Source organism: Bos javanicus, chromosome 18 (genome assembly GCF_032452875.1).
Source record: "Bos javanicus breed banteng chromosome 18, ARS-OSU_banteng_1.0, whole genome shotgun sequence".
NCBI lineage: Eukaryota > Metazoa > Chordata > Mammalia > Artiodactyla > Bovidae > Bos > Bos javanicus.
This window is the reverse complement of record NC_083885.1, coordinates 40,176,172-40,203,935: the sequence shown is the minus strand read 5'-3', so window position 1 is coordinate 40,203,935 and position 27,764 is coordinate 40,176,172. Positions and strand designations below refer to the sequence as shown.

Genomic DNA, 27,764 nt, shown 5'->3' with positions numbered 1-27,764 from the left:
CTCTTGGAGGGCAGGGTTCAAGGTCTTTCCTCTTCACCACTCACAAAGCCCAGGGTCTTAGATACAGGGCATGAGCTCAGTACAGGTCTGACTGGATGGATGGATGGATGGATGGTTGAACAAGAACAGGAAGGCAGCATGCAGGGTGATTTGGCTCTTCTGCACCTCCACCTCCACCCCCATCCCCATCCAGGATGGCCTCATAAGAGCGTGGAAAAGCTCTTTTTATCTTCCACAACTTTCCATTTGGCTCCTTTCAGGTCACGTGTCTCTGGCTGACATTATCTTGGGCTGAAATGATACCATTCAAAGGCAAAGGACAGAGGGACTGGGTGCTGGGAGGCTCATTAGACTCCGGAACCTCATCCTTGGATAAATTCTGATTCTTCAGGTCTCAGTAGGGCCCAGGAGTTAGATGTTTAATGTCTTCCCAGGTTGATTCTAATGTAGAGCCAAATTTAGGACCCATTGTGGATAGGAAAGGCCAGAGGACAGTGAAGGGCTGGAGCTGATAATTAATGTGGGGCTGTCACTCAGCCTAACCAGCTCGGGACAGTGACGACCAGCAGAGGGTGATTCGGAGCATTTATTAAATCACCCCAGGCAGCAGACTCTCTGGGGAGACTCTGCAGGTCCCTGCCCCGCATAACAGCACTCTCATCCAAAATTTGCACCCCCTGGGATGTGGTTTGGATGGGGGAAAAAAGCATATGGGAATATCTGAAAAGTAAAAATACGAAGCTGTAGACCTGAGGAAAAACAACACCTCAGCTGACAATGCTACCTGGACATCGGGGAAGCAAGAGGTCTTTTGGAAACAAACAAAGGAGACTAGCAAAGCTGACCCACTGCTAACAGGCAGCAGACAGAGAAAGCTTCATCATAATGAAGGCTTTAACTTATCATTAAAATGGAAAACCTGCTTCGAAGAATTGAAATAGAATGTTGGGAGAGTTTTTTGGATCAAATTTCATTTTGCTCTCAGGAACAGATGATTACTTTCCTGTTATGCTGACCCAAACAGGATTAGAGTCAGTTATTTTTAAAAGAGAATGTGTGGCAAACAAGGAAAATCAATACTGCTCCAGTTGCAGAGCTGCCCATGTCAGGATTGCTGAAGGAGCCAGCAAAGAAGCCCTCCCCTCAGCTGTGACAGGGCTGTGTGAATGTCAGACACTGTCCGTCAGCCACGTTGGTTTGGGCTCAGCGATTTCCCTTTCCATATTTTATTTTCAATTCATGGGTAAGTTATGATCGATGCAATCTTTTGTGTTACAAATTAAAAGAAGTCCACCTCTCTTCTTTCCTGGTCTCCCTTCACCTGGATGCAGTGTTCCATCAAAACAAAACCCCAAAGGACAGGCTGGTGTTTCAGGTAATGCTGTGTATCATGGTTTAGACCACATTTGGAGATGGAATGGTGTATGTTGCACAGCCACTGAAGTCTCTGCGGTGCAGACAAGGTCTTGAAAAAGAGGGGTACCCTTGTAGTAGACAGTGACTTTTAATTTGCGGATTCATCGAAACTTGGATTCTGGGAACATCCATATAAGAGGGTGAAAATGGCCACTGGCTGGATAAAAGGGTCCTGCAGGTACGTTTTGTTTGGCTCACGTTTAATATTTTTTGAAATTACTGACAGCAGCAGAGGCTGGTGGTACACAGGCTAGGTGCACTGGGATGATGCGCCCACCCCTGGGTGCTGTGGCTGCTGGTTACACCTTTCTCTGAGCACTGCCCTGGCTCAGTGGGAGCTGCTTCACGCACCCTGAGCTGCCGAGGAGGTTATGGTTCTCATCCCCTACAGTCCCAACTATGCAGTTGTGTCCCACCTCAGCATGGGTGGCCAGCGGGAATCTGCCTTCTGGGCCACAATGAAGGGCTAAGGCAGGCTGTCTTCCCTGTGTGCATGTCTGCAGTCTGCCTCACCCACTCATGTGGCAGAGTGAGTGCTGATGGGGAAGGTGCTGAGCAAGTCCCATCTGTTTCGTCTGTCATTTGCTTCCCAATGTGGAAAGATCAGCAAGTGTAAGACCACAAAGCCGGGCAATAAATATGGAAACGTGGCTGAGGCTTTGTGTTTGTGCTCAGAGAGGCTCTGAAATTTGCCTACTTTTAATGTAATTTAAAGTGATGATTATAATCTGCTCCATTTAGAAGCAGGAACTGGGGGGGGGCTATCTAATCTAGGACAGTTTTTGAGGTGCAGTGTTGGAAGAAGGGCAGGAAGGAAGGAAAGAGGGTGGTTTAAGAAATTGAGAGAAGCGTAGGTCAGATAGCTGAGAGGAAGAATGGGAATGTAAAAAACCACCTGATAAGATCTAACAAGTAAAGATGTATGGTTTGCTTAGTGTAGCACAGATTATAAATTAAAGCAATGGAAATAGAAGGTATAATTGTAGGAGAAAATACCTTGACAATGAAATCAGTCTTGTCAAACAGCACACATTCACAGCCTTGAATTGCTGGAACTTCAGCTGGACCTCTGGACCCATGCTAGGAGCACTGATGGGACACCAGCAACGGCTGTGGGTCATTTTCTCATTTTGTTTTCAAAATAAGGGGAGGGCGGGGAGCAGAAGGCTTGACCCTGAAGGGCCTCGTATGTCTCACTAAGGAGCTGACTTTATCCTCAGGAAAATGGGGAGTCTTCTAAAACGTTTTAAATGGGGAAGTGAAATGATCAGTAAGTTCATTTGGGCTGTAGAAAGGGGCAGGGATTTGAAGGGAACAGCCCTAGCACGCCCAAACCTGTGAACCATGCCGTAAACAGTGATGGAAAATATAACCCAATGGGATGTTCTCTGTTTTTATATGATTTTTTTTTTTTTTTACAAAATAAGAATCAGGAAGCTCGCACAGAAAACAGTGTTAGACATTCAGACAAAAGATAATGGCGGCCTTGGTCAAGGAGGTGGAGACGGAGATGGAGACGGAGCGAGACGCTCCTGTGCAGAGTAGGAGGTGGGATGGCAGGACCATGGCCCTGGGCGAGGAGCTCATCCTCACAGACTGCAGCCCAAGATCCAGCCCCCACTGCTGCCGCCTCCCCAGCCCGTCCATGAGCAAGGCTGAGTGGCTGGCTAGGTAGAGGGGATGGAGATAGGAGCCTGAGGGGCCGCACTACAATCACCTATGTTCCCCGTACATTTGGCAACTTTCCCTGCCCAATACCAAGAAGAAGAGGCATGTGAACACACTAAAAATCAAGCGGCAGCAGGACGAGCACCTCTCCTGCCACTGTGGCTGCTATCCCCGCCCTCCTGTGATGCGTACCTCCACTGTGGCCAGCCCTGACCCCCAGCTCACTGCTTCTCTAGTCTCCATCATTGTCATCACCGTCAACAGCGCTGCCATCACCATCATCTGCTCCCATCTGGCACCTACACACTTTCTGACACGGAAAGCAGCCTGCCTGAGCCCTCTGTTATGTCCCAGAACACTTCCAACTGGCCTACCTGTTCTAAGCTGCACGTTGGTGAGACACAACCGAACAGCCGAGACCTCAAGTTACTTATACTGTTTTTAAAGGTTCTCAGAAGGAACTGCTGCTTCCAGAACAATGGATCTCCCTGCAGCTATCCGCCGAATCACCCGTGGTTCTTTAAGAACAACTTGCCTACCCAAAACTGTAAGAAATAAACGTCTGTCGTTTTAAGCCACCCAGTCTGCGGTAGTTGTTTTAGCAGCCCAAATGGACTAAGACAGGCCCTAATAAAGTAACCGTAGCCAACAATTAGCACCTCTTACTCTCTCTCAACTATTATATTAGTCTCCGGCCATACCACCCTGAACGCGCCCGATCTCGTCTGATCTCGGAAGCTAAGCAGGGTCGGGCCTTTCTAAGGACTGCCTGTGTTTTAGTTGCTCAGTTGTGTCTGACTGTTTGGAACCCCATGAACTTAAGCCCACCAGACTCCTCTGTCCATGGAACTCTCCAGTCAAGAATACTGGAGTGGGTAGCCACTCCCTTCTCCAGGGGATCTTCCTGACCCAGGTGGCTCAGATGATAAAGAATCTTCCTGCAATGCAGGAGATTTGAGTTTGATCCCTGGGTTGGGAAGATCCCCTGGAGAAGAGAATGGCTATCCACTCCAGAATTCTTGCCTGGAGAAGTCCATGGACAGAGAAGCTTGGTGGGCTACAGTCCATGGGATGGCAATGAGTCGGACATGACTAAAGGACTAATACTTTTACTTTCTTTTCAAGGACTGCCTAGTTAAATCCTCACAACAGGTTGATGAGGTAGGTATGATGATGGTCTTCAGTCTTCAGATGATAAAACTCCTAGAGTAAGTCAGTGGCTGAGCTAAGTCAGCCTGGCTCCAAAGCTGATGCCCTTCACACTTTCCTGGACAACAGGAGAAGGCTCCTCCTTGGTTACTTCATGCCAGGCCATGCCCAAGGCAGTGACTCATAAAGTAGGCTTTTTTTTTTTATTATTGTAAAAGTAATTGGAATCTACAACATAAGGAACATACAGTGCATTGTCTAAAAGCTTTCTCTGGAAGAGGAGGGACCCATTCTGATTGTATCTAAATATGGAAAGCAAGACACAGTTGACCTTGCCCCTGCAGTGACTTCCTACAGTTTTGTTGGAAGGTAAGAGTAGAGGGGTGTGCCCAGAGTCTACCTTGAAGCTCTCCAGAGGGATTTCCGTGATAAGTGACCACTTCTATAAAAGCTCCAGAAGGTGTCTCCACTGCTACATGCTGCCGAACAGGTGGGCTGTAAAATCTCCCTTACAATCAGCTTCAAAGCTCTTCAGAAATGTTTCCAAAACAGGACAGCTTTTAAAGTCAATTTCTTCTTTTAAAAAATTTTAAGTTTTTTATTTTGTTTTGGGGTATAGCCAATTAACAACATTGTGATAGTTTTAGGTGAACAACAAAACGACTTGACCATACATATACGTGTATCCCTTCTCCCCTAAACTCTTCTCCCATCCAGGCTGCCATATAACATTGAATACAGTTCCCTGGGATCTGATTTATCCACGTGTGTATTACTTAAGATTTCCCAACTCCCCCAAAGCTAGCTATATCTACTAAGGGCCAGACGTTAAAAAATTGTCAATTTCTTTCATGTCTGGCTCTTAGTAGATATAGCTAGCTTTGGGGGAGTTGGGAAATCTTAATACAAACATGTGGATAAATCAGATCACTATATGAAGCAAGCAGATGTCATCCTAACTCAGGTTCAGATGTGCACCTATAACTTACCACTGATTCCTTTAGAAGCCAGGTTAGTTCACACTGAATATCTAAAAGCCTGACGCCCTCCACTGAATTTGAGACATTGAGAAGATGCCTTAAAAAGAATGAATCTAAAATAAGGTAACTGGAATTCTTCTATAATAACATAAAAACAGTACTAGAAGTTTTATAACACTCAAAGTTGAAATGAAAAGGCAGCCCAATTCATTTCTCTATGGGGTAACGTATCTCAGGAAATTGGACTAAATTAAACTGCAAACAGAAGCAGACTGCAAACAGAAGCAGACTGTACGATTCCTCACATGGTGATCACTTTTAAGTTAAATATGAAGAGAGTGAAAAGTCGCCCTTTTCTTGGACTGGAGTCACTTGCAGGCTGACTACAAAGGCAGGAACTTATTTCTGGAAGCTCAGACTTGAAACATGGTGTGAAACCCTCCCATTAGTCCCAGAGGCAAATGTAATCCCCTGTTTTTAGCTGGACATCATAGCAGGAGAGGAGATTCTAGATAAATGGGCTATGGGAGGCCTGGGGGGCTTCCAGGGGCATCAGCATGGAGGATAAGCAGGACAGCTGGGGGCTGACCTCACATTGTTCTCTTTCATCAGGGGCTTCAGATTTACCAATGGTGTTATATTTATGATGAGGGTGATAAGATGTAGGTGTTGAATTCATTATTATTCTTAAGCTATGTGCATGTGTTATACATGCTTTTGCCTACATGATGTAATTTCACAATAAAACAAGAGTGAATGTCAAGGAACACTGTGGAGTGAGAAAGGGCTTCAGCTGGGTTTGAAATCATTACTGACCCAGAGAGGCAGTTTCAGTTAAGCAACAGGCCAAAAGCCAGCTGAATTTGAAAAAGGCAGTGAAAGGTGTGACTAGTGTACTGTTTTCCTCTGGCTCCTCATACAGAGATGGTGCTTGACACAAGAGGATTAAGAGGAGGGCTTTCCAAGATGTGGAGCACTTGTGCCAAAGGCAAAAAGCTAGAGGCCAAAAATCTCTCTGGTAAGAGAGAGATTACTGATGGAGAGAAGCACAGATGGAAAGTCTGGCCTTGAAAAGCAACAGATGTCAGGAGAAGGAAATGAGATGATGAAAGCGGTAGCCCGAAGAAAAGCAGTATGTGGTGTGGGCTAGAGGGAAGCAAGCTGTCTAGCAGTGCGGCGGGAACCAGGAAGGACGGATGCCTGAGTAAGAGGGTGGCTAGGAGCTAGAAGGCAGGACCGATACAGGAAACACTTTTGAGGAAAAACTGATGGCACGTACTGACCAACTGGGCTGAGAACAGAAGCAGAACCAAAGAAAGATGGTACAAAACCAGATAGGGAATGTTCAGGATCAATGATCAGTGAGTGACATGTTGCTTTCCAAAGTAACTGTGTTGGTTTAGAAGCCTATTATCAATGCATGTGCTTCTAACCTCCACACCCTCAACAACATTCAGTATGGCCGTATTGCATTTAATATGGTGGGTGTGCAGTGGTGCCCAGTTGTTGTTTTAATTTCCATTTTCAAGATTACTAATAAGATGGAACATCTTTTGATACGCTTACTGGCCATTCAGATCTCTTCTGTGAAATAACTGCTCATTTCCTCCCTTTTAAAATTGAATTACATGTTTCTTCCTTCAAAGGCATGCTTTATGTATTATGTACTCTAATAATTTTAAGGTAATATGTATGCTGAAACCTTTTTCAGTTTGTAAGTTGTCTTTCATTCTTTTCTATGGTGTAAAAAGGAATAAAATTTCTCAAATTTAAGGCAGAAACTATGAAAAGTTTCTTTAAGTTTCTGTTATTTTGAACCTTAAGCCTTTTGTTATCTTGTTTAAAAAATTCCCCTTTATTCAGAGATCATCAAGGCATCATCCCACATTTTTTTCATATTTAAAGTTCAGACTTCTATACCTTTAACCCATATGGAATTAATTTTTTGTATAGTGTGAGTTTAGGGATGCATTTAGGCTTTTTTTCCTCCATAGATAGTGGATTGTCCCTAGATCATTCACTGAATATACCATTCCTTCTCCTTTGTTTTATGATTTCAACTTAGTTATGTTCCCATACATGTATGGGTCTGTTTTTGGACTCTATTCTGTTCTTTAGTCCATTTGCCTATCTGTGCACCAATACCACACTATTAAAATCACTATATTTTCATAGTAATGTGTAACCCAGTAGAGAAAGACCTCTTACTTTGGAGGGACTTGACTAGTCTTGTCCCTTTGCTCTTGCATATATATTAATATTTTAGAATCAACCTGTTGGGATTTTGATTATAGGTGCATTGAAACTATAATTTTGGGGAGAAATATAACATCTTTAACAAATTGAGTCTTTTAAAGCAAAGATCATAGTATGTCTCACCTTGTATTTACATCTTTTAAAATGAGTTCTAATAAAATTATTTTATACATAAAGATATTTGCAATGTTGTTAAATTTATTCCTACATTTAAAAATTTGCATTCTCTTTTTTATTTGTTGCTGGTACACAGAAATGCATTTGGCTTTTATAACTCATACCCATCCATCATCCTCACTAAATTTTTTTCCTAATTCTAATAATCTGCTATGGATTATTTTGAGTTTTTTATATAAGTAATCATAACATGGCAGTTTCATTTCTTTCTTTCCAAATCTAGCCCCTTTTATTTATTTTTGTATCTTCTTGCACTGGCCAGGCTCTTTAGTAAATTACTGAATAGAAATGCAACTTTGTCTTGTTTGTGATGTTAAAGGAAATAATTTTAACATATTATTGTTTTTCAAATTCTCCTTGATGGAGTTGAGGAATTTTCCCATGAACAGTTGTTTAGCTTTATTAAATGGGTTTTCCTTAATTTTACTATTGAAAGGACCATATTTCTTTAAAATAGTAAAGTGATGCATGTTTAGATTTTTCATATCTTGAATCAATCTTGCATTCCTGGAATAAGCCCAACTTGGTCATGATATTCCATCTTTTTATCCTTTGCTGGGTTCAGTTTGCTAACATTTTGGTGGATATTTTGCATTCACATTTGTTAATTAATGAGTGATAATGACATGAAATATTTATGTCTCTGATCTGGCTTAATTGGTTTTGGCTAGTTTAGTTTAAAAAAATGACGTAAGTAATATTTTCTTTTTACTTCTCAAGAGTTATGTAAGTTTGTGAATTGTGTAAGCAAAGGAAGCCATCAACAAAATGAAAAGATGTACTAAATGGAAGAAAAATACTTGAAATGATATCACCAATAAGGGGTTAATACCCAAAATATATAAACAGCTCATACAACTCAACATCAGAAAAATAAACAATTTGATTTAAAAATGGGCAGAATACCTGAATAGACATTTTCCCAAAGAAGACATGCAGATGTCCAACAGGCACACAAAGGGATGTTCAACATCATTAATTATCAGAGAAATGCAAATTTTTGAAACTATAATGAGCTATCACTGCACACCTATCAGAAGAGTTATAAAAAGGAACACAAATAACAAATGCTGGAAAGGATGTGAAGAAAAGGGACTCCTCAAATACTGCTGATGGAAACATAAGTTGATGCAGCCACTGAGAAAAACAGTATGGATGTTTCTCAAGAAACTAAAAATAGAACTATCGTATGACCTGCCAATTCCATTCCTAGGTATATACTGGAAAAAAAACCAAAAACATGAATTTGAAAAGATACACGTACCTCAGTGTTCATAGCATCATTATTTACAATAGCCAAGATACAGAAGCAACCTAAGTGTTGATCAACAAATGAATGGATAAAGATGTCGTGTGTCTATATATATATATATATATATACACACACACGTGTGTGTGTGTGTGTGTGTGTATAATGGAATACTTCTCAGCCATAAAAGAAGGAAATTTTGCCATTTCCAACAACATGGTTGGATAACAACATTATGCTAACTGAAATAAGTCACACAGAGAAAGACAAATACTATATGATATCATATTTGAGGAATCTTAAAAAATACAACAAACTAGTGAATATAACAAAAAAGAAACAGAGTCACAGATATAGAGAACAAAATAGTGGTTACGAGTGGGGAGAGGGAAGATGGGATGGGCAATATTGGGGTAGGGAAGTAAAAGTTAGAAACTATTATGTATAAAATAAACTACAAGGACATACTGTATAACATGGAAAACATAGCTAATATTTTATAATAACTATTAGTGGAGTATAACCTTTAAAATTGTGAATCACTATATTATACACCTGTAATTTATACAATATTATACATCAACTGTACTTCAATAAAAAAATAAGTAATATAAAAAATAATTTGTGTAAGTTGGGAATTATTTGTTCCTTGAATGCTTGGAAAAACTTGCTTTTGTCTATCAGGACTACTGTTTTATTATAGAAAGACTTGAAACTATTCAATTTCTTTACTGATTAAAAGACTATTTGTATTTCTTTTTTTAAAGTTAGTTTTCAAAAGTTGTATTTTTCTAGGAATTGATCCAATTTTTCAAAATTTTCCATAAAGTTACTCATGAAAATTTCAGCTTTTTAATATCTGCTACAATTGTAGTTATATCACTTGTGTATTCCTAGCAATAGTTGAGTCTTTTTTTTTTTTGGTCAGTCTTGCTTGAATCTATCAATTTTATTGATAGTCTCTTCAAATAGCCAACGCCTGGCTTTGTTGATTCTTTGTATTTTATTTAATTTTCTCTTTCATTAGTTTCTGGCCATACATTTAGTATTTCCTTCTGTCTATTCTCTTTGACTTTATTATCTATTTACCCAACTTCTAAAGGTGTAAATGTTCAACTCAATTTTCAGCCTCCCTTCTTTTGTAACATAAGCATCTAAAGTAGAGTTTGTCAATGGAAGCACTATCAATATTTTGAATAGATAATTCTTTGTTGTTGGGGGCTGTCCTGTGAATTCAAAAATGCTGAGCAGCATGCCTGGCCTGTCCCCACAAAATGGGTGAAAATATTTGCAAACAAAGTGACTGACTGACAAGGGATTAATCGCCAAAATATACAAACAGCTCATGCAGTTCTACGTCAAAAAAACAAACAACCCAATCAAAAAATGGGGAGGAGATCCAAATAGACATTTCTCCAAAGAAGATATAGAGATGACCAAAAAGCATATGAAAAAACGTTCAACATCACTAATTATCACTAGAAATGCAAATCAAAATTATGAGGTATAACCTTACACGAGCCAAAATGTCCAGCATCAAAAAAATCTACAAACAGTAAGTGCTGAAGAGGGTGTAGAGAAAAAGGGACCCTCCTACACTGTTTGTGGGAATGTAAACTGGTACAACCACTATAGAGAACAGTATGGAGATTCCCTAAAAAACAGAACTACCGTATGATCCAACAATCTCACTCCCGGGCATATATATCTGAATAAAACCATACTTCGAAAAGATACATGCACCCCAATGTTCATGCAGCACTATTTACAGTAGCTGAGACATGGAAGTTACCTACATGTCCATCAACAGAGGAATGGATAAAGAAGATGTGGCACATACATATAATGGAACATTTACTCAGTCATAAAAGAACAAAATAATGCCATTTGTAGCAAGATGGATGCACCTAGAGATAGATGATCACACTAAAGACAGAGAAAGATAAATACCATATGATATCACTCATATGTGGAATCTAATTTTTAAAAATGATACTAATAAGCTTATTTATAAAACAAACAAGACTTCCAGATATTGAAAACCAAAGGGGAAGCATGGGAAGTTGGGGAGACATATCAGAAGTTTGGGATTAACATACACATACTACTATATAATGGAGAAGGAAATGGCAACCCACTCCAGTATTCTTGCCTGGAAAATCCCACAGACAAGAGGAGCCCAGCAGGCTATACTCCATGGCGTCACAAGAGTTGGACACAACTTAGCAACTAAACCACCAACCACCACTACTATATAAAAGATAGATAACCAACAAGGACCTGCTGTATAGCCATAAGAAACTCTACTCAAATTCTGTGATAACCTATATGAGAAAAGAAGATGAAAAAGAATGAATATATGTATCTACATAACTGAATCATCTGAAACTAACACAACATTGTAAATCAACTATAATCCAATAAAAATTTTTTATAACTACACTTTAGCTTTTATTACCACTATTTTTTTTCCATCCTCATTCAATCTGTTGTTCTTGTTTATCTACTAAGTTGTGTCTGACTCTTGGCGACCCCATGGACTATAGCCCACTAGGCACCTCTGACCATGGGGTTTTCCCGGCAAGAATACTGGAGTGGATTGTGATTTCCTTCTCCAGAGGCTCTTCCCAACCCAGGGATCAAACCCACATCTTCTGCATTGCAGGTGGATTCTTTACTGATGAGCCACCAGGGAAGCCCATCATTCAATCTAAGTATTTACTAAATTTCATTGTGATTTTTTTCACCCTAGATTATTCAGAAGTGTATTTTAAAATGTCTAGGCCTATGTCCTTCTTTATTTGTTTTTAAATATCTATTTGTTATCCATTTCTAACGTATTTGTTGACATTTGCTTTAAGCCCTAGAATATGATAATTTTTCATAAATGTTCCATAGGGCTGGATGAGTTTTTCTTAGTGGGATGTTCAACATATATCAATTATATTGAGCCTATTAATTGTGTTCAAGTTGTCTGTAGCAGAGTTGTCTAACAAAACTTTCTGCAGTGATGAAATGTTCTATATCTATGGTATTAAATACAATAACCACTAACCCACATGTGATTATCAGCACTTAAAATGTGGTGAGTGTGACTAAGGAGCTGCATTTTTAATTAAAAAAATTTTAATTTAAATAGCTACATGAGCCTTGGTGGCTACTCCATGGGGCAATGAAAACTATATAGTCTTGCTGATTTTCTGTCTGCTTGAGAGAGTGTTATTAAAGACAGTAGATTTGTCTCCTTCTACTTGTGGTCCTCTGAGTATCTGCTTTAAGTGTTTTGAAGTTATGTTTTGAGACATGTGGAGTTTAGATTTATTATATCTTTCTGGTGAACTGAACTTTTAAAAAATGACCTAGTAACTTTCTTGATCTCTAGCAATGCTTTTTTTTGTTTCAAAGTCTATTTTTACAGTTGCCAGGGTGGGGGTTGGGGGAAGCAGGGAGGAGGGGAGGGATACACTGGGAGATTGGGATTGGCACATACACACTACTCTATAGAAAAGAGATAACTAATAAGGACCTATTTTATAGCACAGGGAACTCTACTCAACACTCTGTAATGACCTATATGGGAAAGGAATCTAGAATTTTCAAGAGTGGATATATGTATGTGTATAACTGATTCACTTTGCTGTGCAACAGATACAACATTGTAAACCAACTATTCACCAATAAAAATTTTAAAATGATAATACAAAATTAAGTATATTTTAACTGACGTGTCAGTTAAAACACAGTATTTTTTAACAGAAATGGTATGGACCTAACAGAATCAGAAGATATTAAGAAGAGATGGCAAGAATACACAGAAGAACTGTACAAAAAAGAGCTTCATGACCAAGATAATCACAATGGTGTGATCACTCACCTAGAGCCAGATATCCTGGAATGTGAAGTCAAGTGGGCCTTAGAAAGCATCACTATGAACAAAGCTAGTGGAGGTGATGGAATTCCAGTTGAGCTATTTCAAATCCTGAAAGATGATGTTGTGAAAGTGCTACACTCAGTATGCCAGCAAATTTGGAAAACTCAGCAGTGGCCACAGGACTGGAAAAGGTCAGTTTTCATTCCGATCCCAAAGAAAGGCATGCCAAAGAATGCACAAACTACCGCACAATTGCACTCATCTCACACGCTAGTAAAGTAATGCTCAAAATTCTCCAAGCCAGGCTTCAGCAATACGTGAACCATGAACTTCCAGATGTTCAAGCTGGTTTTAGAAAAGGCAGAGGAACCAGAGATCAAATTGCCAACAACCGCTGGATCATGGAAAAAGCAAGAGAGTTCCAGAAAAACATCTATTTCTGCTTTATTGACTATGCCAAAGCCTTTGATTGTGTGGATCACAATAAACTGTAGAAAATTCTGAAAGAGATGGGAATCCCAGACTACCTGACCTGCCTCTTGAGAAACCTATACGCAGGTCAGGAGGCAACAGTTAGAACTGGACATGGAAAAACAGACTGGTTCCAAATACGAAAAAGAGTACGTCAAAGCTGTATAGTGTCACCCTGCTTATTTAACTTATATGCAGAGTACATCATGAGAAACGCTGGGCTGGAAGAAGCACAAGCTGGAATCAAGATTGCCGGGAGAAATATCAATAACCTCAGATATGCAGATGACACCACCCTGATGGCAGAAAGTGAAGAGGAACTAAAAAGCCTCTTGATGAAAGTAAAAGAGGAGAGTGAAAACGTTGGCTTAAAGCTCAACATTCAGGAAACGAAGATCATGACATCTGGTCCCATCACTTCATGGGAAATAGACGGGGAAACAGTGGAAAGAGTGTCAGACTTTATTTTTTTGGGCTCCAAAACCACTGCAGATGATGACTGCAGCCATGAAATTAAAAGACACTTACTCCTTGGAAGGAAAGTTATGACCTAGATAGCATGTTAAAAAGCAGAGACATTACTTTGCCAACAAAGGTCCGTCTAGTCAAGGCTATGGTTTTTCCAGTGGTCATGTATGGATGTGAGAGTTGGACTGTGAAGAAAGCTGAGCACGGAAGAATTGATGCTTTTGAACTGTGGTGTTGGAGAAGACTCTTGAGAGTCCCTTGGACTGCAAGGAGATCCATCCAGTCCATTCTAAAGGAGATCAGCCCTGGGTGTTCTTTGGAAGGAATGATGCTAAAGCTGAAACTCCAGTACTTTGGCCACCTCATGCGAAGAGTTGACTCATTGGAAAAGACCCTGATGCTGGGAGGGATTAGGGGCAGGAGGAAAAGGGGACGACAGAGGATGAGATGGCTGGATGGCATCACTGACTCGATGGATGTGAGTCTGAGTGAACTCCGGGAGTTGGTGATGGACAGGGAGGCCTGGCGTGCTGTGATTCATGGGGTCGCAAAGAGTCGGACACGACTGCGTGACTGAACTGAACTGAACTGACGTGTCATAGGTTTGTCAGAACTCCCCCTCAAGATATGCCTGTTTTATCTTTTCCTATCCTTTTACATTACCATGTCCTTATTTTTCAGATATCTCTTTTTAAAATAATTGTGAGTAAAATCCAGAAGCACAGCCATTTTCTTAGCTAGTTTAATTTACATTGATTTCAATTACTGATACATTTGGATTTATTTTATCATTTTATTTTGTAATTTTTAAAAATTTTCTCTGTATCTTCTCCATGTCACCCCTTCCCCTAATTTTTAAATTTATCTTTGGATTGACTGTAATTGTCCCCTTTACTTTTTCCCTCTTCTGGAACAATTCAAAGACCTAAAATCTTTGATTTCTCCTCTTTCATAGTGAACAGTATTTCAGTCCTATATTGAAATGATATGTATCCCCCAGATTTTACATTACTATTATCATTTTATGTAGTTAATGGAGTTTAACTTTACCCATAATGTACCATTTTCTTAGTTCAGAAATCTTTCTTGCATCTTAGACATTATATCAGATAATTTTCCTTCTTTCTTAAGTATACCCATAGAAGTGTCTTTAATGAGTCTGTCCCTCCTTTAATGGGCCTGCTGATAATGACCTCTTGCAGTTACAGTTATTCTAAGGACTGCTGTTTCTGGTTCACAGTAGCCCATGTCACTCTCTTACTTTAAACCCTTCCATAGCTTTTCCCCACATTTTGGAAGAAAAATCAAATTTCTTAGCATGACCTGACTGGCCCTGCAGAACCTCCCAGTCATATTGTTACCATTTCCCTGGCTCATGGGCTTCTGATGTCATGACCTTTTTACTCTTCGAATGTTTACTCATACATTTGCCGATTTAAATTTTTTTAATTAAAGACTGTTATGAGCTGAATTCAAGGTCCCCCTTGAAATACTATGTTGAAGTTCTAATCCCCAGTACCTCTGCCCCACTGCTCAGGGGAAATTCTTAGGTCAACTGCCCCTCAACCCTCAGCCATACATGACTCAGAAGAACAGGTCACAGGACATCCTGAACTGGTGAGGAAGGCCACGGAGGTTCTGGTTAAGTCTCACCCCTTATCCCTTCAGGCCTCCGCGCTCTTTCCTAACCTCATCTAGACCAATCCTTTAGGCGTGCTGTCTACTTCCTGCCAGCATCAGCTTATGGTGGTCTGTTACAGCAGCAAAAGGAGACTCATACAGGTGAAGGGTTAGTCCCTGGTGCCCCTGGAGTCATTCTGTAGGCTGTAAAATCATCATTCTGGGTCAAATACAAGCAGGGGGAGAATTAGGGCAAAAAGGGGGGTGGGAGGGGCCTAACTTGACTTGACTTGGCACTTTGCCTGAAGCCATCTGTGGCCACTTCTGTTCCCTTTTTTGACCTTCTTGCTCCCTCAACAGAGCTGCTTGTCCTCTAGCCCTCAGGCTCTATAATTTCTTGTACAAACTTCCTGGAAGGCGGAAAAGAAAAAACCATGCTGCAGAAGTTTAAAGGATTCCAAGAGGTTCAGGGCCTGGAAGTGAGAGGGTTATTTATGAAAGGGATAAATGCTTAGGCTAGCAAGAGATAACCTGTGACCCTCAGGCTCTGTAGCTTTTGACTGATTTCAGGAGAAGGTATCTCCAAGCCAACTCTGGGACCCTTCTTCTCAAATAGGTCCTGTGTTTGCACAGGGGTGCCAATCCAATGATTTCCTCAATAAAGGAATGACCATAACACCTGACACTTCCTGATCATTTATTATGTGATGGGCGAAGATCTAAGCTCTGAGTAGGGGTGGAGTCAATCCTCACCACGTCCATATGTGGGAGGCGCCATTACAATCGCCCTCATTTCAGATGAGGAAGCCGAGGCTCAGGGACCCTCAGCCATCCACCAAGTCAGGTGGGGCAGGTGGCTGAGTGGGAGGCTGCCTCAGAGGCCAGGCTCTCAGCGTACTGAGCAGCCCTGGAAGGCTGTGGTGCAAGGATACCCGGTGCCTGCCCCAGGGGACTCAATAAAATTATTTTTGTTTTGAAAGAAAAATAAAGCCTCATTTTATTTTCCCCCTAAACATTTTTGTTTTCTTGATTGGGCCCTTGGGCAAAGCAAGGGCTTATCCTTGACCCTGAGTCCGGGCTTACCTGGTTGTGGAGAGGAGTGGTGGGGAGGACAGGGAGGCAAGCTGGGCCTGGCCATCCGGCCCACACTTGGCCTGTGAAGGCTCGGCTTCAGCCTTGGTGAATGTGGCCTGGTACAGGGAAGTGAGTTTCTACCCTTTAGAAGAAAAAGGGGTCTGAGTCCATTATCTGGGTGTCTAAAGATCCTGTGGTTCTAACGCTTAGGGTCCTGGGGAGGGTTTCGCTTAGCAGCCCTTGGTGGGAAGGAACAGAGATGAAGGAACCTTTTGAGACCTGGAAACAGCCACCAGTTGCAGACTTTTCTTTCAAGTGTCATCTTGGAGACACATGCACTTCATTAACATTTAGTGCTCACAACAACTCTTTTCGGTTTCTGCATTACCCGCTTCTACAGGTAAGTAAACCAGGGCACAGGGTCATACATTTAGGAGCACAGACCTAGGAGGACATAACCAGCCATGTCCAATTCCACAGCCCAGGACCTCGGCTACCACTGACTCCGTGTCTTTAAAAAGTTCCACTTCCAAGGCAAGACAGAGTGAGGGGTGATGAAGAAACAGACAGAAGCCTCCAGGCAATGAGCATCCCTCTATCGCGCTTCCAGCCGTTCCACTCTCCTCTTACAATCACAGTATTGGATAAATGATGCTCACCACAGAAAAATCAGTGTGAGAACAATACATGTTCTTTTGCTATCAGGCTGGGCTCCCTTAGGCTCTTGTATTTGATTTATTTATAATCTGGTTTGGAAATGAAAAGGCAAAGCTGTCCTTGGGGACCACGTGGCCCACGCTCGAAGTTCTAACATCGCGTCAGCCTGTAGCTCTTAGTCTGGGCACAGATGCCAGCTGAGCCAGCATCTGCTTGGCTCTCTCTGGTCTCTTCAGAGCAAAGCCTGGTTTGAGTGTGGGTGTTCCTTTGCTCTCCTTCTACACGGATGCCATGAAACATCATGTTCTTATCCAGCTGAGCAGTCAGGCCAAAGAAAGGGTACATTCCTACAGCGCTGACCAGGCCAGCAGCCGTGCCCAGCCCCGATGTGTCACCCCAGCTTCCTCACTACACGTGAGCAACTGGACTGTCATCTACCAGAGTCAGTCTACAACCCTGTCATGCACAGGGACTCACATAGATGAGTGGGTTTCAGACAATGGCAGGCTTACAGAGTGCTTACCAAACACACTTGCCCACTTCACTTCTTTGTTTTTATGTGTGACATGAGATGGAAAAATTTTGGGAACAAAAATTATGCTCAAACAAGAGAGACGCTTTGAATGTCTGAGTAAGAATTGCCTAAAAAATCTCACACATATACACAAACTCCCAAATGCACAGACACATGTCTGCACACATGTACACACACACTCCCTTCGGTGTGATATATGTGTGCTGTGACAGGTAGGAATATTGACAGTGTTGAGATCTCCTCATATCCTGTCTAATAAAAAAGAAAATCCTCTTTTACGATTTTGTTTCTTTTATTAGTTGTGAGGGTTAGAGGAATTTCTGATTGGAAATGAAAGGTTTGTGTTGGTATATCTGATAAAAGTGACCTTTAGTCAATGAGTGGTTCATGTTTTCCTGACAGGCTGTCCAGACAGAATCTGTCTGGACAGCAAGTGGCATTTTTTTCTATGCAAGGTGACATTTATGCCTTGAACCTTTCCATTTGGCAGGTGCCAGGAAGCTCACAGAAAAGAATGTTAAACCAGTTATGAAATGACTCTCCTCTCACTACAAACACCAGGGGCAGGGAGAGAAGTTGATTAATTACAAAATATTCTTTCAAGACTCACTCTGTGCTATGGACTGTGCTGGGCCCAGGGATAAAGAAGCCACAGGTCAGATGCACTCCCTAGTCTCACAGGGATTAAGAGCCAGCAGGGGAGTTGAACCTAAGCCAGAGTTCAAATGTGATGAGTCACGGAGGAGACGGGCTACCAGTGCCTATGACAGGGGATCTCCAGTAGGGAAGGGTCTTAGAGAAGGCTTCTCAGGGAAGGAAGTTTAACCTGAGACTTGACAAGGCAGCAGGGCTAGCTAGGTGAGCAGGTAGAGCTTCCAGCAGAGAGAAGGCGTGAGGCAACAACAGCACGGGGCAGGAAAGAGGCTGGCATGTGAGCAAACAGAAAGATGTCAAGGTGGCAGCAGACAGCAGAGTGAGGAACACTTGGAGAGGAACACAGGGGTGGTACATGTTGAGCCTTGAGGAATACAGTGAGTATCTATACTTAATCTCAAAAAGCACAGGTGTCCTCAAAGGCTGAAAACCCAGTCAGAGGCTATCACAACGGTCCAGGGAAGAGGCAAGGATACCTTCAATTAGTGTAACAACCATGGGAATGGGAATGAGAGGTTTTTAGAAGGTGGAGTAGGTAGAATTTGGTGATGGATTTGATGGGGCACATGGGAAAAAAAAAGAGGAAGAAATCTGGATGCCTCCCAGGAGGCCAGTGGGGTCATTTACTGGAACAGGGGCCCTGGAGGAGAAACAGGGAGGGGACTGAGCCTGAGTTTGGAGTGCGGTACACTGGACATGAGTCGCCTGTGAAACAGCCAAGAGGAGATGTCAAGAAGGTAAACGTGCAACTCCGAGGGTTCTAGGAGTGGATACACATTCAGAAGCCTCTGCCACAGGAGCTGAGTGAAGCTGTGGGTGGGGCGACTCCAGGAGGAGCAGAGGGCCTAGGAGGGAGCCCTGTGCCCCCACAACTCCAGCTGTTGCTGGCCAAGAGCTGCGGAATAGTCAGTCGAGGGGACAAGAGGAAAAGCAGGAGAGTATGGTGCTATTCAAGACATGAAAGGAATTATGTTTCAGGAAGGAAGGGTTGGACAACTGTGCTGACTGCTGCTAAGGGTTATTTTTCCAAGAAAACCTGTCTCTGTCACTCTCCTGATTACAACTCCAACCAGTGCCTCCAAGAAAGAGTCTAAGGTCCTTATCATGGAATCCCAGGCCTCTCACGTGCTTCCGCCAGTCTACCTGCCCAGACTCCTCTCCCTGACTGCCCCCCTACAGATGAAGTCTGTGCTGTGGCCCCTGTGGACACTGACAAGTGTGTACCATCTGCTTCTCCCGCATTCCTCCCCCCATATTGCAGCTTTTGTCTGGAGATGTGCCCCACTCCCACCCTTTCAGTCCACGTGGTTCTGAGTCACCAGTGCAGCCCGTGGCATGGGGCACACAATCAGGTCAATGCTAATCAAGTGCTTCACCCTCTCCTGACGGGACTGGTAAGGGGAGGGGACAGGAGAGGTGATTTAAGATGGTCCCATCAGAGTGAATCTCCTGAAAATTCTGGGACCAAGGCTCATCTTCCTTTCCAGTGGCTCAGAATCGCACAGACATGGCCCCAGGAGTGCTGGCAGCTCTGAGAACATGGCTAACATGTGAAGGAGAGCAGAGCTGAGACAGGGAAACTGGCACCAGGGACATTCTTTGCGTCTTTCCTTTAAGCCAGGCCAGAAGCCAAAATGAACTTGGGATTTTGAGCTGTGGCAACCAGTGAATGAACTCTGTTTTTCGTTTTTACATAGAGCCAGGTTTCCTGTCACTTGGGACAGAATCCATGAATCCTAACTTCTATACATGCTATTTCTGTAACTGAGAATGTTTCTGGGCTTCTCTGACTAGAGCATTTAACTGTGCTTCTCAGCGTAGTCTTCTCTGACTCCTGTGAGCACTCATCCCCGTGGCTTCTCATAGAGCCTGGCACCACCATGTGCCCACCGTGGTTTACACACCTGCTTCCCCAACAGCCTCAGTCCAGGGATCACGTCTTACTTCTGTATCTCTGATGCCTCATTAAGTATTTGGTGTATAAGAGTCACTTATCAAATGGTTTCCAAGAGACTCTCTGAATGAACAAATGAAATATAAGCAAAAGGCTCAATATCAAGATATCAGAAGACAAAGAAGAAAGGGAAATAAAGGTCAAATGAGTGTTTAAGCCAATGAAAAATTAAGTGTATCACCTCTAGTACTGGCCAAGTACATTTTCAAAATGTCATCATTTTAAATTATGGAAATGGCTTCTCGAAAACAAAAAAATAAATAAAGCATGTCCCCTGCTCCCAGATGGAATAAATTCATTTAGCTGTGTTTCATCAGAATAACTTCTACAATCTGGTAGTCGAAACTCATTAGGTCAGGTTGACTGATTTTTCCATAATTATTTTAAACGTTCACTATCTACAAAATTTCATCCCAAACCTGAACAGTCAATCATTGGCACCTAAATGAGTAGGCTCATCACTCAGGCCCTGAACCGGCTTCAGTGCTACACTGGGTTATCATCAGATGTTTACGGAAGACGTGCAGAGCAAGCCATAGTTACCATGGAAACAGGATGCTAAAGGAAAGGATGGCTGTCATACACAAGATGAGACTGTGTATAGGAAGCATCGACTAGCCAAGAAACAACATGAGCTACTCCCAGTTAAGAATGGCTGTTCATATTCAGGTGTTGAAAACTGAGCTGTCCAAACATCTAGCAGGGAAACACGCAGAAGCCCATTCATCCTGGCCACCAATGTGGGTTTTGACCCAGATGAAACTTACTAAGGCCTGAATGAAATAGGCTGCTTCCGTTTCTATAAAGGAGTGTTTTTCAAATTAAGTTGGATTTAGCTTCTAAGTGAAAAGGAGAGACACTTTTAAACCTAAATATTGTGAAGACAGCTTTTCCCTTTCAGTGCTTGCCATCTCTCACATACACTCCCATGTATGAGTATATGTCTATACATACAATGTACCTTTATGGGCCAGGACAAAACCCACTGAAATATGCAGAAGGTAGAGTTCAGGGGAGCACACGCCTCATGTGTTGTCCTACTCGATTTGTGCTTTGAGTTTGAAATGCTTATTAAGGAAACTTGACAAAGACTATTTTTAGTGATAAATCTCTAATGATCCAACCGCTAGTTTCAAAATTAGAGCAGGCTTAGGGATATCACTTTGTTCGTCTAGTGGCAATTGGGGCTCTCAAGGATATGTTATCTGCTGTTCCTGTGAAACCTAGGATGGACCATGGCTCTTTGTTCCTCTGTCGGTGATTAGTTGTGGAACTTTATCCCAACTGAAAGTATTATTGAGGGCTTCCCTGGTGGTCCAGCAGTTAAGAATCCGCCAGCCAATGCAGGCAACGCTGGTTCAGTCCTGGTTTGGGAATATTCCACATGCCGTGGAACAACTAAGCTCATAAACCACAACTACTGAAGCCTGTGCTCTAGAGCCCAAGAGCTGCAACAACTGAAGGACCACGCACCCTAGAGCCCGTGCTCTAGAGCCCAAGAGCTGCAACAACCGAAGGACCACGCACCCTAGAGCCCGTGCTCTAGAGCCCAAGAGCTGCAACAACTGAAGGACCACACACCCTAGAGCCTGTGCTCTAGAGCCCAAGAGCTGCAACAACCGAAGGACCACGCACCCTAGAGCCCGTGCTCTAGAGCCCAAGAGCTGCAACAACCGAAGGACCACGCACCCTAGAGCCCGTGCTCTAGAGCCCAAGAGCTGCAACAACCGCAGGACCATGCACCCTAGAGCCTGTGCTCTAGAGCCCAAGAGCTGCAACAACCGAAGGACCATGCACCCTAGAGCCCGTGCTCTAGAGCCCAAGAGCTGCAACAACCGAAGGACCACGCACCCTAGAGCCTGTGCTCTAGAGCCCAAGAGCTGCAACAACTGAAGGACCACGCACCCTAGAGCCCGTGCTCTGCAACAAGAGGCCACCACAGTGCAAAACCCAGGCATCGTCACTGAAGAGTAGCCCCTGCTTGTTGCAACTAGAGAAAGCTTGCATGCAGCAAAGAAAACCCAGCAAAGCCAGAAATAAATAAATAGAAGTTAAAAAATGAAAATATTCATGGAAGACCAGGACTCAGAATACAGGAAACTCAGTGCAAAGTCCAAAGGAGATTTAAAAAATGAAAGCACAGGAGAGCTCTGCAGGATTGCCCTGCTGGTTGGTACCTTATCTGATTTTCCTCATCATCCACCAGGAAGAACCAGCGAAACTTCACAACCAGGGGGCTGCAGTTGGTGATCATGACGTAGCGGATCACCTCAGTGTCATTCAAGATACAACCAAAATCCAGCTCCATGGTCTCAAAGGTGAGGTTGGGGTAATTCACTTCTCCACGCAGGTGCAGGATGTCCACTTGAGGGTGCTCCACATACTTGATGGCTAAAACTTCTTCGGCCACCCAGTTGTTCAGATCATTTTTGTAGGAAGGGTCAAATCTGACCAGCAGGTCTTTCACTTCACCGACCTCCAGTTTAACAGGCTACAAAAAAGACAATGGGGAATTACCAACCTCTACACTATGCATTTTCAATCTGATATACAGGACAAGCAAAGTTATTTACACATCAAGGCTGTATACTGTCACCCTGCTTATTTAACTTATATGCAGAGTACATCATGAGAAGCGCTGGGCTGGAAGAAGCACAAGCTGGAATCAAGATTGCCAGGAGAAATATCAATAACCTAAGATATGCAGATGACACCACCCTTATGGCAGAAAGTGAAGAGGAACTAAAAAGCCTCTTGATGAAAGTGAAAGAGGAGAGTGAAAACGTTGGCTTAAAGCTCAACATTTAGAAATTTAAGATCATGGCATCTGGTCCCATCACTTCATGGGAAATAGACGGGGAAACAGTGGAAACAATAACAGACTTTATTTTTTTGGGCTCCAAAATCATTACAGATGGTGACTGCAGCCATGAAATTAAAAGACGCTTACTCCTTGGAAGGAAAGTTATGACCAACCTAGATAGCATGTTAAAAAGCAGAGACATTTCTTTGCCAACAAAGGTCCATCTAGTCAAGGCTATGGTTTTTCCAGTGGTCATGTATGGATATGAGAGTTGGCCTGTGAAGAAAGCTGAGCACCGAGGAATTGATGCTTTTGAACTGTGGTGTTGGAGAAGACTCTTGAGAGTCCCTGGGACTTCAAGGAGATCCAACCAGTCCATCCTAAAGGAGATCAGTCCTGGGTGTTCTTTGAAAGGACTGATGCTGACTGAAACTCCAATACTTTGGCCACCTCACGCGAAGAGTTGACTCATTGTAAAAGACCCTGATGCTGGGAGGGATTGGGGGCAGAAGGAGAAGGGGATGACAGAGGATGAGATGGCTGGATGGCATCACCGACTCAATGGACATGAGTTTGGGTGGACTCCGAGAGTTGGTGATGGACAGGGAGGCCTGGCATGCTGTGATTCATGGGGTTGCAAAGAGTCGGACACAACTGAGCGACTGAACTAAACTGACTGATGTGCACACACATACATATACATACAGACAGACACACACATTAGTAAGAAATACATACATACACACATATATATAAATATATATATATACATACACACACACACTTTATCCATAACCATGCATCCACAGTTTACATAAACAGCTGACATACTGATAGCAATATCTATATGTATCCATCTCTATCTCAATCTCTATGCACACACATATTTTTCAATAGTTGAAAATGAAAGCAAGAAAAGTTTGGAGAAAAATGATTTGAAAGAAGAGATTTTGATAAACGTTGTGAGGTTCTAAGGGCTGAGGAGTTGAGAAAGGAAAGTCTGCAATGAATAGCTATTATAAAATATTCTGAAAATAATATAAAAACTGAAAATAAATTAGATTGCAAAACGCTCTTCCTAGATAAGTGGGAAATGTTCTTTGCTTAAGAAAATTTTTAAAAGGCTTTCTAAAGGACTGGTGGGGGGGGGGGCGGCGGTTCTGTAGACGGTGACCCAGAAAGGGATAGATTAGGTAATTTAATTTCTTTTCTAACGTCTGCAATTCTAACACAGCACAGTGTTATTCACTTTCCGCTGTTTTCTATTCAACTTAAAATGACACTCCAGAGCTGTACAGAGTTTGTTCGGGAGATTGTGTTTGTTCTCTTCTCTGATTCAAATCCCCATGTGTTCCTTGATACCAAGGCCATAGAAACACCTTCCCATAGAAAGCCTGGCCCTGAGTTCGCTTTTTTAGGAATCCCTTATTCCCCACATTTAATCGGCATGAAAGCCACCTCCTGGTTTTGTAGAAAGTGCCCTGAGGAAGTCAGGAAGAATACAGCACAAGAACAAATCTGTTTACAGAGCACTTTCCTCTCCACTGAGTTTTAAGGTTCAGGTATTTAACCGTGTGCTTCACTGACATGATCAAATGGCTTCAGTGGATAAAACCAATTACCCGATTGAAGAGTCAGAGAGAGGGTAATGACTCCCCAGTTGGCTAATCTCCTCTGAGAGCCTTGCCAGCCACTTGGCACATGTGGCTTGGCACAGTTTAGAAGCCATTCTTGTAGACCATGGCACCTGCCGCACTAGGCATTGTAATGCTTAGTGTTTAAATACAAAAGCACGAAGAAGTCACAAACTTATCCAAAATTTCACCAGATATTATTTCTCAGAGATCATATTTGGTAAAACATTAGTCCAGACATGATGAATGGATAAATAAAATTTTACAAAAATGGAATTAGACTAATTTATTTTAAAAATCATGTTTTCACTTTTAAAATTATGAAAAATTCTTATTTAAGAGCTATTAATTGTAAGATCATGGACTCTGGAGCCAGACTGCTTGGGTTCAAATTCTGGCTCTGCCAGTTAGTTACTCTGTGAACTTGGGCGAAGTTGCTTGTCTTTCCTAGTCTTTAGTTTCTCCATCTGTAAAACAGGAGCAGTAATAGTATCTAACTCTTTTCTAAGAGGATTAAATGAGTTAATATATTGGTAATATGTTCACAGCAGTGCCTGGCACATAGTGTAGGGTATATAAATGCCAGTTATTACATATCAGTGAACATCAACATTTTAGGAATCAGTGAACTAAAATGTACTGGAAAGGGTGAATTTAACTCAGAAGACCATTGTATCTACTACTGTGGGCAAGAACCCCTTAGAAGAAATGGAGTAGCCCTCATAGTCAACAGAGTCCCAAATGCAGTACTTGGATGCAATCTCAAAACAATAGAATGATCTCCATTCGTTTCCAAGGCAAATCATTTAATATCACAGTCTTCCAAGTCTATGCCCCTACCAATAGTGCTGAAGAAGCTGAAGTTGAATGGTTCTATGAAGACCTACAAAACCTAGAACTAACACCCCAAAAAGATGTCCTTTTCATTACAGGGGACTGGAATGCAAAAGTAGGAAGTCAAGAGATACCTGGAGTTACAGGCAAATTTGCCCTTGGGGTACAGAATGAAGCAGGGAAAAGGCTAATAGAGTTTTGCCAAGAGAACACACTGGTCATAGCAAACACCCTCTTCCAACAACACAAGAGAAGACTCTACACATGGACATCACCAGATGGTCAATACCAAAATCAGACTGATTATATTCTTTGCAGCCAGAGATGGAGAAGCTCAATACAGTTAGCAAAAACAAGACTTGGAGCTGACTATGGCTCAGATCATAAACTCCTTATTGCCAAATTCAGACTTAAATTTAAGAAAGTAGGGAAAACCATAGACCATTCAGGTATGACCTAAATCAAATCCCTTACGATTATACAGTGGAAGTGAGAAATAGATTCAAGGGATTAGATCTGATAGACAGAGTGCCTGAAGAACTATGGACGGAGGTTTGTGACATTGTACAGGAGGCAGGAATCAAGACCATACCCAAGAAAAAGAAATGCAAAAAGGCAAAACGGTTGTCTGAGGAGGCATTACAAATAGCTGGGGAAAGAAGAAAAGTTAAAGGTTAGGAGAAAAGGAAAGATATACCCATTTGAATGCAGAGTTACAAAGAAAAGCAAAGAGATAAGAAAGCCTTCCTCAGCGATCAATGCAAAGAAATAGAGGAAAACAATAGAATGGGGAAGACTAGAGATCTCTTCAAGAAAATTAGAGATACCAAGCAAGGGAACATTTCATGCAGTGAGAAAGAAAGTGAAGTTGCTCAGTCATGTTCAACTCTTTGCAATCCCATGGACTGTAGCCTACCAGGCTCCTCAGTCCATGGAATTTTCCAGGCAAGAGTACTGGAGTGGGTTGCCATTTCCTTCTCTAGGGGATCTTCCTGACCCAGGGATCGAACCCAGGTCTCCTTCATTGCAGGCAGACGCTTTACCATCTGAGCCACCAGGGAAGCCCCAAAGGAATTTGAAAAGAGAGGCCCCTTGCTGTGCCATTGTTGTCACAATGCTGTGACTCAGATTCAAACCGAGGTTGCTGTGGCCACAACACCGAGTACTAACCACTGTACAATCACGGCCAGCTACTGGAGACCTATGTGACCCCAGGGACTATACAGTCCATGAAATTCTCCAGGCCAGTATACTGGAGTGGGCAGCCTTTCCCTTCTTCAGGGGATCTTCCCAACCCAGGGATCGAACCCAAGTCTCCTACATCGCAGGCAGATTCTTTACCAGCTGAGCCACAAGGGAAGCCCTCTTCATGCAAAGATGGGCTCAATAAAGCACAGAAATGCTATGGACCTAACAGAAGCAGAAGATATTAAGAAGAGGTGGCAAGAATACACAGAAGAACTATATAAAAGAGATCTTTACGACTCAGATAACTATGATGGTGTGATCACTCACTTAGAGCCAGACATCCTAGAGTGTGAAGTCAAGTTGGCCTTAGAAAGCATCACTATGAACAAAGCTAGTGGAGGTGATGGAATTCCAGTTGAGCGATTTCAAATCCTAAAAGTTGATGCTGTCAAAGTGCTGCAATCAATATGCCAGCAAGTTTGGAAAACTCGTCAGTAGCCACAGGATGGGAAAGGGTCAGTTTTCATTCCAATCCCAAAGAAAGGCAATGGTAAAGAATGCTCAAACTATTGCACAATTGCACTCATCTCACACACTAGCAAAGTAATGCTCAAAATTCTCCAAGCCAGGCTTCAACAGTAAGTTAAACATTAACTTTCAGATGTTCAAGCCTGATTTAGAAAAGGCAGAGGAACCAGAGATCTAATTGCCAACATCCATTGGATCATAGAAAAAGTAAGAGAGTTCCAGAAAAACATCTACTTCTGCTTTATTGACTATGCCAAAGCCTTTGACTGTGTGGATCACAACAAATTGTGGGAAATTCTTCAAGAGATTGGAATATCAGACCACTTTATCTGCCTCCTGAGAAATCTGTATGCAGGTCAAGAAGCAACAGTTAGAACTTGACATGGAACAACAGACTGGTTCCAAATCGGGAAAGGAGTACATCAAGGCTATGTATTGTCACCCTGCTTATTTAACTTTATGCAGAGTACATCATGAGAAACGCTGGGCTGGAGGAAGCACAAGCTGGAATCAAGATTGCCAGGAGAAATATCAATAACCTCAGATATGCAGATGACACCACCCTTATGGCAGAAAGT

At 42.3% G+C, this 27,764-nt stretch overlaps 1 protein-coding gene across 1 annotated transcript in view; it reads right to left on the bottom strand.

Annotated features, from left to right (window-relative positions):
* The window catches only part of HYDIN (HYDIN axonemal central pair apparatus protein), a 465,600-nt gene that overhangs the window by 111,235 nt on the left and 326,601 nt on the right, over nucleotides 1–27,764 (bottom strand). The window contains 1 exon segment of the mRNA XM_061387844.1: nucleotides 22,377–22,690. Within this exon segment, the coding sequence (XP_061243828.1) occupies nucleotides 22,377–22,690 (314 nt within the window).